This window comes from Stigmatopora argus, chromosome 2 (genome assembly GCF_051989625.1).
Source record: "Stigmatopora argus isolate UIUO_Sarg chromosome 2, RoL_Sarg_1.0, whole genome shotgun sequence".
NCBI lineage: Eukaryota > Metazoa > Chordata > Actinopteri > Syngnathiformes > Syngnathidae > Stigmatopora > Stigmatopora argus.
The window spans coordinates 23,649,471-23,662,114 of NC_135388.1; the positions used below are offsets into that span (position 1 = coordinate 23,649,471).

At 41.5% G+C, this 12,644-nt stretch overlaps 1 protein-coding gene across 3 annotated transcripts in view; it reads right to left on the reverse strand.

Annotated features, from left to right (window-relative positions):
• The window catches only part of mtch2 (mitochondrial carrier homolog 2), a 92,075-nt gene that overhangs the window by 56,191 nt on the left and 23,240 nt on the right, over positions 1-12,644 (reverse strand). For all 3 annotated transcript variants that reach the window (XM_077594968.1, XM_077594969.1, XM_077594971.1), the window contains one exon: positions 9,695-9,779. In XM_077594968.1, coding sequence (XP_077451094.1) covers positions 9,695-9,779 — 85 coding nt within the window. The remainder of the gene's footprint in view (positions 1-9,694; positions 9,780-12,644) is intronic.

Here is a 12,644-nt window from a genome sequence, read left to right on the forward strand (position 1 = left end):
GAGGGTGCTTTAATAATGCTGGTGCCAAAATGCACACACAAACTGAAGGAAAGCGCAGAATACAAAGATATAAACACTGCGTATCTTACCCCCAAATTATGAAGACACTTGAAGATGAAAAGTGCTAAAATTTGGGTACAACGTTTTATTACATAGAGTAAAAATAACAGGTACACACAACGGGCAAATATTTGAGTGGTAACCCTGACAAAAACAGCTGTTACTACTTGAACTTATTAAATGCTCGATCACTAATGAAGACAAGCATCTCAGTCATGTTAGCGGATTACCTATTCATCTATTATATTTGAGGTAGCATTGCACTGAAAAGTCTCTACTGTTAAAACTAGTGCATGGGGTACATAGATACTGGGTTGCGACACAGCCAGAGAGCAAGTTTGGTTAGCATGTGCCCTCCAATACTCAAATGGAGTTTGAGTAGTTCAGAATTTTAGAAACAAAGAAGATAAGGCAGCAGATTTGGTTTCTACTTCAAAATTTCATTAAAGACGCTCCCTAATCTATGGTTTTCTTCTGGTGGACTGTCATTAACTGGACATGTTTTTAAATACAGTGGTACCTCGACATACGATCTTAATCCGTTCCGGGACTGAGATCGTATGACGAGATTCTCGTAACTCGAGCGGAGGTTTCCCATTGAAATGAATGGGAAACAAATTAATTAGTTCCAACCCACTGAAAAAACCAATAACAGGATAATGGATTGGAAAAAATGTTTTATTTCTTCTAATTCGCCATCTATTAACAAAGTAACACATAACTAGTGGTTTAATAGTAATAAAATGTGTTTAATCTAACTAAAATTGGGCAGATTTCGCCGACGGGAGATAGAGATGTTAGGGGGCGTGGTGTTCGTTTTTTTTCCACGACAACGCACTCGTAAACGGAACACACAAATTTAAATTAACTTGGATTAATATATACAGACACTCAAACATACGTTTAATGTAACTTTACACAAAACTGAATTCTAATTTTGTTGTAATCTTTTGTTACCTTCGTTTTCCGGGTTGGCGGTTTGCCACGCCTCCACCCTCGCGTTCGTTATCGATGGGCTGTTTGCTGTTGTACTACGTATTCCCTTCAAAATATTCCGAAAATGATTCACACAAATGTCCTCAAAATAGGATAACCCACGACCACTTGCCAACGAGAAATAGTCTTGTAGTACATTTTAGCGATCGCTCCGCTGCTCATAAAGACCGGCTTGCAACTCCCTCGTTGAAATGGCTCTGGATGCAACCGCTTTGAACGGCGCCTATGAGAGTTGCGACCAGAAATATTACAAAGAGGGAATTGCGAGCCAGTTCCGCTGATGTTCTTAGGAGCAGCGAACGAGAAGTAATATAATACTCCTCGTATTAGATAATAAAAATAACAGGAAATGCAACAGCTCAGCTTACCCACGCATTGATTGTGGGTAATGAAGTTTCATTCTGAGAAAGAGTGCCATTGCCTATCGGCGTTGTGTGCACGAGTATACTTCATTTCCCAGAAAGTCATCTTTTTGCCCGCGCATGCGCGTTGTGCGTTTCCTGGTCGGAACTCGTCTGAATTAATCGTTCAGTGCTCGTAGATATGGTTATACGCGAAAGATATGCAAAAAAGGCTTGGTCGCATCACGAAATTTTGATCGCATGACGGGCGAATTATTCGATCGAAATTTCCGTCGTAAGACGAGAATATTGTGTGACGAACGGCCGTATGACGAGGTACCACTGTACCTTCAAACAATACAAATAATAATTAAAACAATGTTTCAAATGCTAGTTGCAAAAAATATGTTTTTACATAAATGTATGTAAGACTTTCTTCTGTCTCAACATGGGGAAGCATCATTTTACAGCCTTGAAGACAGTACATTCATGGTCTTGATTTTCTTCCCCTCGAGAAAGAAGTAGCTTTTGCACTGTGGTGGCAAGTATGTCATCAACACCTGGCAGTCACTGCCAAATAATCGTATGGTTCCAGGAAAATGGCTGACTTCTTTAACAGGATCCATTGGGTTGCAGTCAGAGGAACAGAAAAGCAGTTCTTACTTGCATAAACGCAGAGGTGTCGCTTTTTTTCTAGGAAACTCTGTGACATATACAGATGTTCCACCACACTTGCACACCTGCTGCAGACGCTTTGTTGGAATTTTAAAGTCCTCCTGAATGTTGTCCAATTGCCAGTAGACAAGATTATAGGGCAAAAAAATGACAGAACATTTTCCGGTTGAAAAAAGTGTCACTCGGGCAACCCGGCTTGAGTGGTTAGTGCGTCGGCCTCACATCTCTGGGGTGCTGAATTTAAGTCCAGGTCGGTCCACCTGCATGTAGTTTGCATGTTCTCCCTGGGCCTGTGTGAGATTTCTCCGGGTACTCCGGTTTCCTCTCACATTCCAAAAACATGCATGTTGGCTGATTGGACACTCTAAATGCCCCTAGGTATGAGTGTGAGAGTGAATGGGTGTCCATCTCCTCGTGCCCTGCGATCGGCTGGACCGATTCAGGGTGTCCCCTGCCTCTGGCTCGAAGTCAGCTGGGATAACCTCCAGCACGCCCCACTACCCTAGTGAGGATAAAGCGGTTCAGAAAATGAATTAAAGAATTAAGTGTCACTCACGCTGCGTTGTGAAATTATGCCCTCGTTCATGATAAGATGAAGCTTATTGGCAATGCAACCCAGACTGCACACTCCCATGACTTTGCTTATGTTGCTCACACTCTCTCTTAAAACCACATGAACACTTTCTTTCACTATTTATTCAGCTTCTCCTCAATAAAATTCCTGCACGTATGCAGCTGAATGTGAGCTGCAGACCTCATCGACAAGCAGCACAACAATGAGGTTAAAAGAAGCGTCAATCCAACGAGCAGTGAGACTTAATAGTAACATCAGGCAAACATCAGAGCTCTAGATGTCAGTCGTAAAAGAAATAAAGGTTGTATAATCTATGAGAGCTTGAACACAGTCAAATTACCTCTAAAGAGCATCAAACGAAAAAAAAAAAAATGAAGGTTTTCCACAACAGAAAGTTGTTGGTCATCTAATGCAGCAGTCCCCAACCACCATTCCGCAGAGAAATAAAATATGAACGTTTTAAACCTCTTGCATAGGAGACACTATTAACGCTCAAGAATGGAGATCATGAACCAATGGCATGTTGCACCCCAGAGCTGCCAGATCACAAAGATTCCAAACCAATCACACCGTAAATATAACCCACTCAGTTCAACGGGAAGATCACCCAATCTGTCAAACCTATGCATGCACAAACTCACTCAACTGCTTTTCATACGACAAATACGCGTAGAAACAAAAAAAGGACAGCCTAATGGTTTTTGTTAATATTTCAACCTTTATTTTCCTTAAGATGAGGCATGCACAAACTCCTATTACTGATGATGCTTTTTTCTCTCTGGTGGCGCAGTATGAGCATGCCGTATTTCCAGATTTTTACATGTTGCTGCTACATGTCCACTTGACTCAGCTGATCCTCCTCCAAGTCTGACTCACCGTTTTATTTTTATTTTTTCCAGGATGGCGCCGTTCACGCGGAAGCCAGTGGCAGTAGCTCTGTCCACTCTAATGTTTTTCGTGTTCTACAGCCCTTCTATCTTTTTTTTAATTACATTTTAATATTTCGTAATACATTCCTTTTTACTTTACTTTATAATTTATACTTTTTACTTTAATGTCTTTTCAACTTTCCTTTTTCTGTTAGCCTGGCTTCTTTCTGCTACTTCTTTTTTGGAACCATTCAGCCATGCCTACGCTGTCATACACATGGGACTAGCTGTAACAATACGCAGCAGAAGGAGCAACACCTCAATGCCGCTGGAATTTCGGAGCTGGACAAAAGTGCCGGGAGAAGAAGCAACGCTTCTGACCAACCATTCCATCATGGGATAAGATGGAAGAGCTCTCGGCGCTTACTAGGCCGGAAACGGAGTCGAGGGGTTCTACTCTGCTACTGTTGTCTTCAGCTCCAGACTACTGAGGAACTGTGCGGATAAGCTTGAAAGAGTGACTCTGCATATTCTCTTCCTCGGTCACAGTCTGCAGAAGTTCCCAGTCTTGTGGAAGACTTCCTGTGTGTGGTTCTAGTTTTTGTCCAACTTTACAACGTCTTTTTGAGTTGTATCCGTTTTTGCTACCGCAACCAAGATGGCGCCGTTCAGGTGGCAGCCGGTGGTGGTAGCTCCGTCCACTCTTGCTCGTTTTGTGTTTTTGCTGCTTTTCTATCTTAATGATTTGATGATTCTTAATGATCCCATTTACTTGATTTGCTGGTGACTTCTGTGAGGCCATTTATTTAGGGCTCATTGGATGCAAACGCCCACAAACGCTGCAATGTGAAAGTCAAAGGAGCTCAGCATGGATCTGAAAAAGCGAATCCTTGACTTGAACAAGTCAGGAAAGTCACTTGGAGCCAATTCAAAGCAGCTGCAGGTCCCAAGAGCAACAGTGCAAACAATTGTAATACCAATTTTTAGACACAAATCATGGGTGCGTGTTTTACACAGGTGCGTGTTATACTTGAATAAATACATTAGGATTTTTCTTGATCTATTCCGAGCTTCGTACCGCTTGAAAAGTGGCTCTCATAAAACTGGGAGATAAAACCATAACGATAATTGTCAAATATTTTTTGTCAACAATAATAATAAAAACTTCCGATAAATATTACATCATTTTAAACTGCAATTACACCACCCGACCACCAGAAAGAACAGGGGCACTGTTGCGACATGAACGCTCGTTCCGGATCAACGTTTACGAGAAGAGGATGATAAGGAAAAATGTTTTAGCATGGTTAGCAATAGAGCGGGTAAAACGGAGCATGAACGCAATATGACAATAACATGGCCAAAATGAACAATTGAGATGAAGGACAACACCAAGTCGACCCACTAAAATATCCAAGTAAATTCTCCATGGCATTTTCTTTTTATGTTTTTTTTAAATGCCTCATAAATAACTGTGCACAAAGGACAGCTTTATTGAAACAACAACCCACAGTCCTCATTTGAGGAGAGCCTGTAATATTTTTCTTACTTGATATGAGGGTGTTTCCCCATGCTATTTACATATTCTGAAAACGTTGCAAACATCTAAAACAGGGGTCTCAAACTCGCGGCCCGCGGGCCAACTGCGGCCCTCGGGACGATAATTTGCGGCCCCCGTCTTAATATGAAAGATTAATGTTCGTGCGGCCCGTAAGATTGATATGAATGACACTTGTTGTGTTCGGAGCTGAATGAACCAATCACGGTGAGGTATACAGCTCTGGAGGGCGGGATATCGGCCGGGCTGTCCAGTGCCTCGCTCACTCACTCATTCATTCCTCCAATCAGCTGGGCGGAGGAGAAGCCGTGAAGCCGATCACTCCGCTCGGCGCGCACACTCCTCCGCTGCTCTCAGCATACAACTGAATGAGGCGCTATGATCCGTGATCCAGCCTGTGTCAGTGTAGCCATCTTCGCGAGCGAAACGGAGAAACGGAGAGCGAAAGTGCGCATGCTCCACAAACCCGCGCGACTGAACGTGAAAGATCAACCCGAGACTCATTCCAAGTGGAAAAACATATTACAGAGCCCCAGAGATGTCTCTTTCAAAGCCTGGCGTGAAGAGAAAGGTCGTTGATGAGCACAGACAGTTTCAAGAAAAGTGGGGAGTGCAATATTTCTTTGTTGAACACAGGGGAACTCCGACGTGTCTCATTTGCACTGAAAAAGTTGCGGTGCACAAGGAATACAATTTGAAACGTCATTATACTATGAGACATGCTGAGGAGTACGAAAAATACCAGGGAGATGAGAGAGGCAACCAGGTTGCCAGTCTTAAAACATGTCTTCTGAGGCAACAGGATTTCTTCAAAAAGGCTACCAAAGACAGTAATGCAGCAGTCGAAGCTAGCTACGCCGTTTTGTGAGTTGATTGCTAAAGCAAGAAAGCCATTCACAGAAGGTGAATTTATCAAAAAGTGCATATTACAGGCTGCACATATTGTCTGTCCAGAAAAGAAGTCTGTTCAACCACATCAGCCTTTCTGCCAACACCGTGGCAGAGCGCATTTCTCACCTGTCAAGTGACATTTATGATCAACTGTGTGAGAAAGCACAATGTTTCAGTGTATATTCAGTGGCTCTTGATGAGACCACAGACATCACAGACACTGCCCAGCTCGCAATATATATCCGTGGTGTTGATGACAATTTTAAAGTAATGGAGGAGTTGCTCACAGTAATTCCAATGCATGGCCAGACCACCGCGAAGGAAATATTTCACCAGCTGTGTGATGCCATTAAGAATGCCGGTTTGCCATGGAAGAGCTTTGTTGGAATAACAACCGATGGAGCCCCATCAATGACAGGGAGGAAGAATGGACTGGTAGCACTTGTTCAAAAAAAACTGGAAGAGGAGGATGTGGAGGAGGCCATAGCTCTGCACTGCATTATACATCAGCAGGCCCTTTGCAGCAGATGCCTGAAGTTTGACAATGTGATGTCTGTCGTTATGAAATGCGTCAACCAAATCAGATCCAGGGGCTTAAAGCACAGAAGGTTCCGTGCTTTTTTTAGAGGAAATGGAGTCAGAATATGGGGATGTGCTCTACTTCACTGAGGTACGTTGGCTCAGCAGGGGAAACGTGTTGAAGAGATTTTTTGAGTTGAGAGCAGAAGTAAAAGACTTCATGGAGATAGACGGGGTTGCTGTTCCTGTGCTAAGTGATCCCAAATGGCTCATGGACTTGGCTTTTCTTGTTGATATCACACATGAGCTTAATGTACTGAACAAGAAGCTACAAGGCCAGGGGCAACTTGTCAGTGCTGCCTATGACAACGTGAGAGCATTCTGCACTAAACTTGTGTTATGGAAAGCCCAGCTCTCTCAGACAAACCTTTGCCATTTCCCAGCATGCAAGGCTCTCGTGGATGCAGGCACACCATTCAGTGGTGAGAAGTATGTTGAGGCCATTTCGAAGCTACAGGAGGAATTTGATCACAGATTTGCAGACTTCAAGACACACAAAGCCACATTTCAAATTTTTGCGGACCCCTTCTCCTTTGATGTGCAAGATGCCCCTCCTGAGCTTCAAATGGAGCTCATTGACCTGCAGTGCAACTCTGCACTCAAAGCCAAGTTCAGGGAGGTGAGTGGAGAAGCAGACAAGCTTGGGCAATTTTTGAGAGAGTTGACCCCCAGCTTCCCTGAACTTTCCCGAATGTTCAAGCGGACCATGTGCCTTTTTGGGAAACATACTTGTGTGAGAAGCTCTTCTCCACCTTGAACTTCAATAAGTCCAAGTACAGGTCCAGACTTACTGATGAGCATCTTCAAGCTCTACTGAGGGTCTCCACTGCTTCCTCCCTCAAGCCAAATGTGACTCAGCTATGTGAGAAGAAGCGCTGCCAGGTCTCTAGCAGCAAGGAGTAGGCAAGAGAAGCCGTGTTCAGAATATTTCATATTCAATGTTCCATTCAAGTTCAGAAAGTTAAAGGTTAAAGAGCTGTTAATACAGACATTTGAAACGGAATAAAAATAATTCATCTTCTCTACTTAGGCAGCCAGTGTATATCTCTCATTATTATTATTTTATTTTTGTATTACTGATTGATTGATTTTTTATTCATCTTTAAGTTAATTTATCTAATTCATTATTTTTTGTAAAAAATAAAGATATTTGCCAACGTTGGAATGTTTTATCAGCGCTTTTCTTGTGGAAATCCTGATGCGGCCCAGTCTCACCCAGACTTGGCCTCTAGCGGCCCCCAGGTAAATTGAGTTTGAGACCCCTGATCTAAAACTTATTAACTTGGGTTAAAATGGATTAAGTTCATCTAACCTTGTTATATTATTTTTGGCCATAAGTGAGGTAAATTTACACTTTCTTTTTATGAGGTTGATAATACTCTGCTTGTCAATGGTAATGATGTCTACAGTTGATTATTTAGTTGATTTCATATTGCACAGCAACTTTTGGTTTGAATGCAAATTTATAAAAACAGACGCCTGTCAAAATTTCTGCAGATTTTATTACTTTTCATAGTGTAAGGAAGGAGATGTCTTATCTTTACTGCACAACAGAACCAACAAATACTTTTTAAAATTATCATTTTGGGCGGCCTGGCAGTTTGAGTGGTCAGCGGGTCGCCCTCACAGAAGGGGACCTGGGTTCAAATCCACCTGTGTGGAGTTTGCATGTTCTTCCTGGGTCTGCTTGGGTTTTCTTTGGGTACTCTGGTTTCCTACCACATTCCACAGACATGCATGGTGGACTGATTGGACACTTTAAATTGCCTCTAGGTATGAGTGTGAGCGTGAATGGTTGTCCGTCTCCTTGTGCCCTGCAATTGGCCGGCCACCAATTCAGGGTGTCATCCGCCTTTCGCCCAAAGTCAGCTGGGATAAGCTCCAGCACCCCCCACGACCCTAGTGAGGATAAAGCGTTTCAGAAAATGAGATGAGAATTATCATTTTATATTATTTTTCTTCTAAAAGTTACTTTTATAATTGGACTGAGGAAAGTAATTTACGTATTCACAGAAGTTTGAAGTTTCAAATTTGAAAGAAAAAAAGATGATAGTAATGGGAATAATTATCGATAGACTGAATTATTATTATATATTTTTTTTCATCGTGATAATTTTTGTCATAATCGCCCAGGTCTACTCTCATACCACGTTTTCGCCAAAAATAGTACAGCCATTTCAATTTGGCCTTCCTGCTTGAAACGAGAAAGCCGTGGTTATAATAATGAATGCTATTGTGCTTGGGACTAGCCGTCGTGGACGTTGTCCATGAAGCCAATGTATTTGTCTTAAGTCATCCCCGGGCGAAAATAGGAAGAGCTTTACTTATCCGCCGTGAGAAAAAGTTTGGGTCCCAGTGAACTAATGCACTGAATTAGAATACCCTTTGTCTCTCATTGTCTTTAAGTCTAGCTGATTTTAATGTAACTTTTCTTGTTTTTTAAATTTCCGTATTTTCACACCTATAAAACGCACCGTGTGATAGGGTGCAGTCTCATTTGCGGGTATATTTTCTTTTTTTTTGTCATTACATAGTACGCTTCGTTTGATAAGTCGCTAGCATGACACTGGGCTAGCGTATGGTATGCTAGCCACGAGCATATTGGGCGCATCGACCATTTTAGAGACAATTTTAGACTTAAGTGTGCCTTATATGTGTGAAATACAGTACTCAGGCAAAAAATGTTGGTGTAGCTTCGCCTTCTTTTTGTAGCTCAAACTAATTTGGGTGACTCTGCTGAAAATGGCGAACCAAATGTGTTGTAGAAAAGCGAGCATAATTGGTAACAAAAAAAACTCAGTTGGTAAATATTGCATGTCGTTCGGTTACTTTTAACGGTTTTCCAAGGCAAAGTAGTACCACAAAGAAGAAAAAAACAAGTTATTACTGGATCAGCCCTGATCGTGACAAAATCTTGTGTTCAATGTTTAAAAAAAGTTATATCAGATTCCAGTTCCAATTGTAAAAAATATCGGATCTAGACATCTGTGAATAAAATATTGACATTTGGCACTTCCCCTTCATTTTCTTTCGGTTTTGATTTACAATTTGTATAATGTCCAAATTTGGAATCTGATTTCTACATAATATTCCACAACGCCTGAACAATTTTTGGGTTTGTACAAACCAGCCCTTTAAGAGTAAGACTTACCATAAGCAAATAATCCGGGCAATTGGTACACCTGTCTGCCAAATATATTTCGCCCCAGGCTAGGAGGAAGTGGCTCGTGTCCAACCTATGATGACCAATACAAAAATAAAACAAAAGTAAAAAATGGAGTACCTAGATAACACAATGTTGAATTTAAATATTTTCACGCCTATAGGGGGCAACGATTTGACTGGCACTCTCTGTTACAATTTCTCTATTTCTATATTTAACTCATACAAAAAGCACTTTGGCTTAATGCTATCGGACATCCACTACTACCAAGCCGTTGCCGCCTTACATCCGTGGAAACTCAATGTAGCGATAGTTGAAGCCGCGATATTCGAGGGATTACTGTATACAACTGTATACTGCCTAATTTTGTTTAAGTAATTATTGCACTTCATGCAAATCCTATAAACTTAATTTCACTTCTGAAATATCACTGTCTGCTATATGAAATTGACCTGAAATTGCTGAACCAAACAACCAATGATTTATGAAGGAAAATTTTGAACATGATCAGTGATGCGCAAACGTTTTCATACTACTATATATACAGTGGAGGTCAAAAGTTTACATATACAGTCATGGCCAAAAGATTTGAGAATGACACAACTATTAAATTTTCACAAAGTCTGTTCCTTCAGGGTTTTTAGGTGTTTGCCAGATGTTTCTATGGTACGATGACATACAATTAGAAGCATTTAACAAGTATCAAAAACTTTTATTGAGAATTACATGCAGTAGGTCAATGTTTGCAGTGTTTACCCTTCCTTTTCAAGACCTCTCCCATTCTCTCTGGCATGCTGTCGATCAACTTCTAAACCAAATCCTGACTGATGGCCGTCCATTCTTGCATAATCAATGCTGGGAGTTTGTCAGAATTTGTGGGTTTCTGATTGTCCGCCCGCCTCTTGATTGACCACAAATTCCTAATGGGATTAAGATCTGGAGTTTCCTGGCCAAGGGACCAAAATTTTAATGTTTTGTTTCCTAAGCCATTTTGTTATGGCCTTTGCTTTATGGCAAGGTACTCCATAATAGTGGGAAAGGCCTTCTTCATAACCAAATTGGCCCTGGATGGTTGGGAGAGACGTTTAATTGATGACAAACAGGGCGCCCAGGAAAGTCCCGCAAGCGGCAGGACCGTCTCCTGAAGTTGTCTGGCAAACGCCTAAAAACCCTGAATTAACTGACTTTGTGAAAATGTAACATTTGTGTCATTCTCAAAACTTTTGGCCATTACTGTACAGTCGTTCCTCTACTTACTTTATTCATAACTTGAACATTTCGTAAGAAGAGCAGTACTTTGTATGTAAATTCACCAAGTCGTTCAAAGGTCCTCACACAACCACCAACTAAATAAACCCTTTAAAATTGGTAAAAGTGTCCAAATTTAGTATGAAAGATGTGAAGTGACACACAAAAATGAGAGAAAATTATAAGAAAATGATTTATCAATGTCTTAACCTCCTAAGACCCAAACTCTTGCAAGGCATGATTTTTTAAACAGATTGGAACAGATACTTCTTTAACACAAAAAACATTAAAAAACATCCATGAAGTTTGGTTCTTGTATGACTTCATTATGGGTTAACAGAAAAAGTGATCAAATCTGCTGGGTCAAAAATATACATACAGCAACACGAATTAGCAATTTTGGTGACTTAGAAAGTTGTGTCAGTGAAATGAGCTTCATAGCATGGCCGTTCAGTGGCAGCCGATGGCGGTAGCTCCGTCCACTCTTGCTCGTTTTGTGTTTTTGCTGCTTTTCTATCTTAATGATCCCATTTACTTGATTTGCTGGTGACTTCTCTGAGGCCATTTAAATAGGGCTCATTGGATGCAAACGCCCACAACCGCTACAATGGGAAAGTCAAAGGAGCTCAGCCAGAGAGCGAGTTTGGTTAGCATGTGCCCTCCAATACTCAAATGGAGTTTGAGTAGTTCAGAATTTTAGAAACAAAGAAGATAAGGCAGCATGTTGGGGTTATTCTGGGATGTTATTATATATGTGCATATTGGGGCACATATGGAATATGTGCATATTATTAAATCATTCTTACGAAGCTCGAGGCAGCTGGCTTCAAGGACATTTAATTGTTTTCAGGACTATTGACTCTGACAGGACACCATGTTCCAGGCCGAGGACCGTTGATCTGAGTTCGCAATGAAGATCTACGAAGGACTCTTAAATTGCTTTGACTTGGATTCCGGCAGATGGCGATAATCGAATCAACTTCCGAAAATACTCGCATATTGTTTAAAAATACTGTCGCTCGGGTTTTACCATATATGGAATTATTATGCTTATTTGTGCAAATTCTTACGCAGTTGTTTTGGTTTCCGATCCGCCCAGGTCACCTTGTATGCTTACTTGTGCAAATTCTTACCCAGGTGTTCTTGGTTTCCGACCTGATACGAAATTGTTGTGGCAGTTGTTTTTTGACCTTAATGGTGTTATTCGGTTAGCTTATGCAATTGTTTGAATCAGATTACCTTAGATGTTTTGATTATGCGCGACTAAATGGACATCGGAGGATGCCGTTTCTTCAGAATATTCCAGAGGCGAGGACGATTCTCACTTGCAAGTTTAGTAGCTGGAACATGTCAACGATGTCTCTCTTTTTATTAAAGTATACCTATTAAAACCTATCATTTATGGTCCTTCGAGAGCTGGGGTCAAAACACCGAGAAGGAATCCGGGCGCTGCGGATGGATATCTGGAAAAGTCCGTGCGCACGGCGTCTGATACCCTTTGCGGGCTGGATTATTCGACGGAGCGCCTGGATTCCTGACGGTTGAAGACTAACCCAAATAGGGAGACATCTGGGGAAATCTCTGGTGAGTCCACATGAATGTCTGCATGTTGCGACGGAGGCTCCAAATGCGGGAAAGGGGCATTTCATGTGAAGGTCCATTTTGAGAAATGAGACTCACGTCCTGGGGA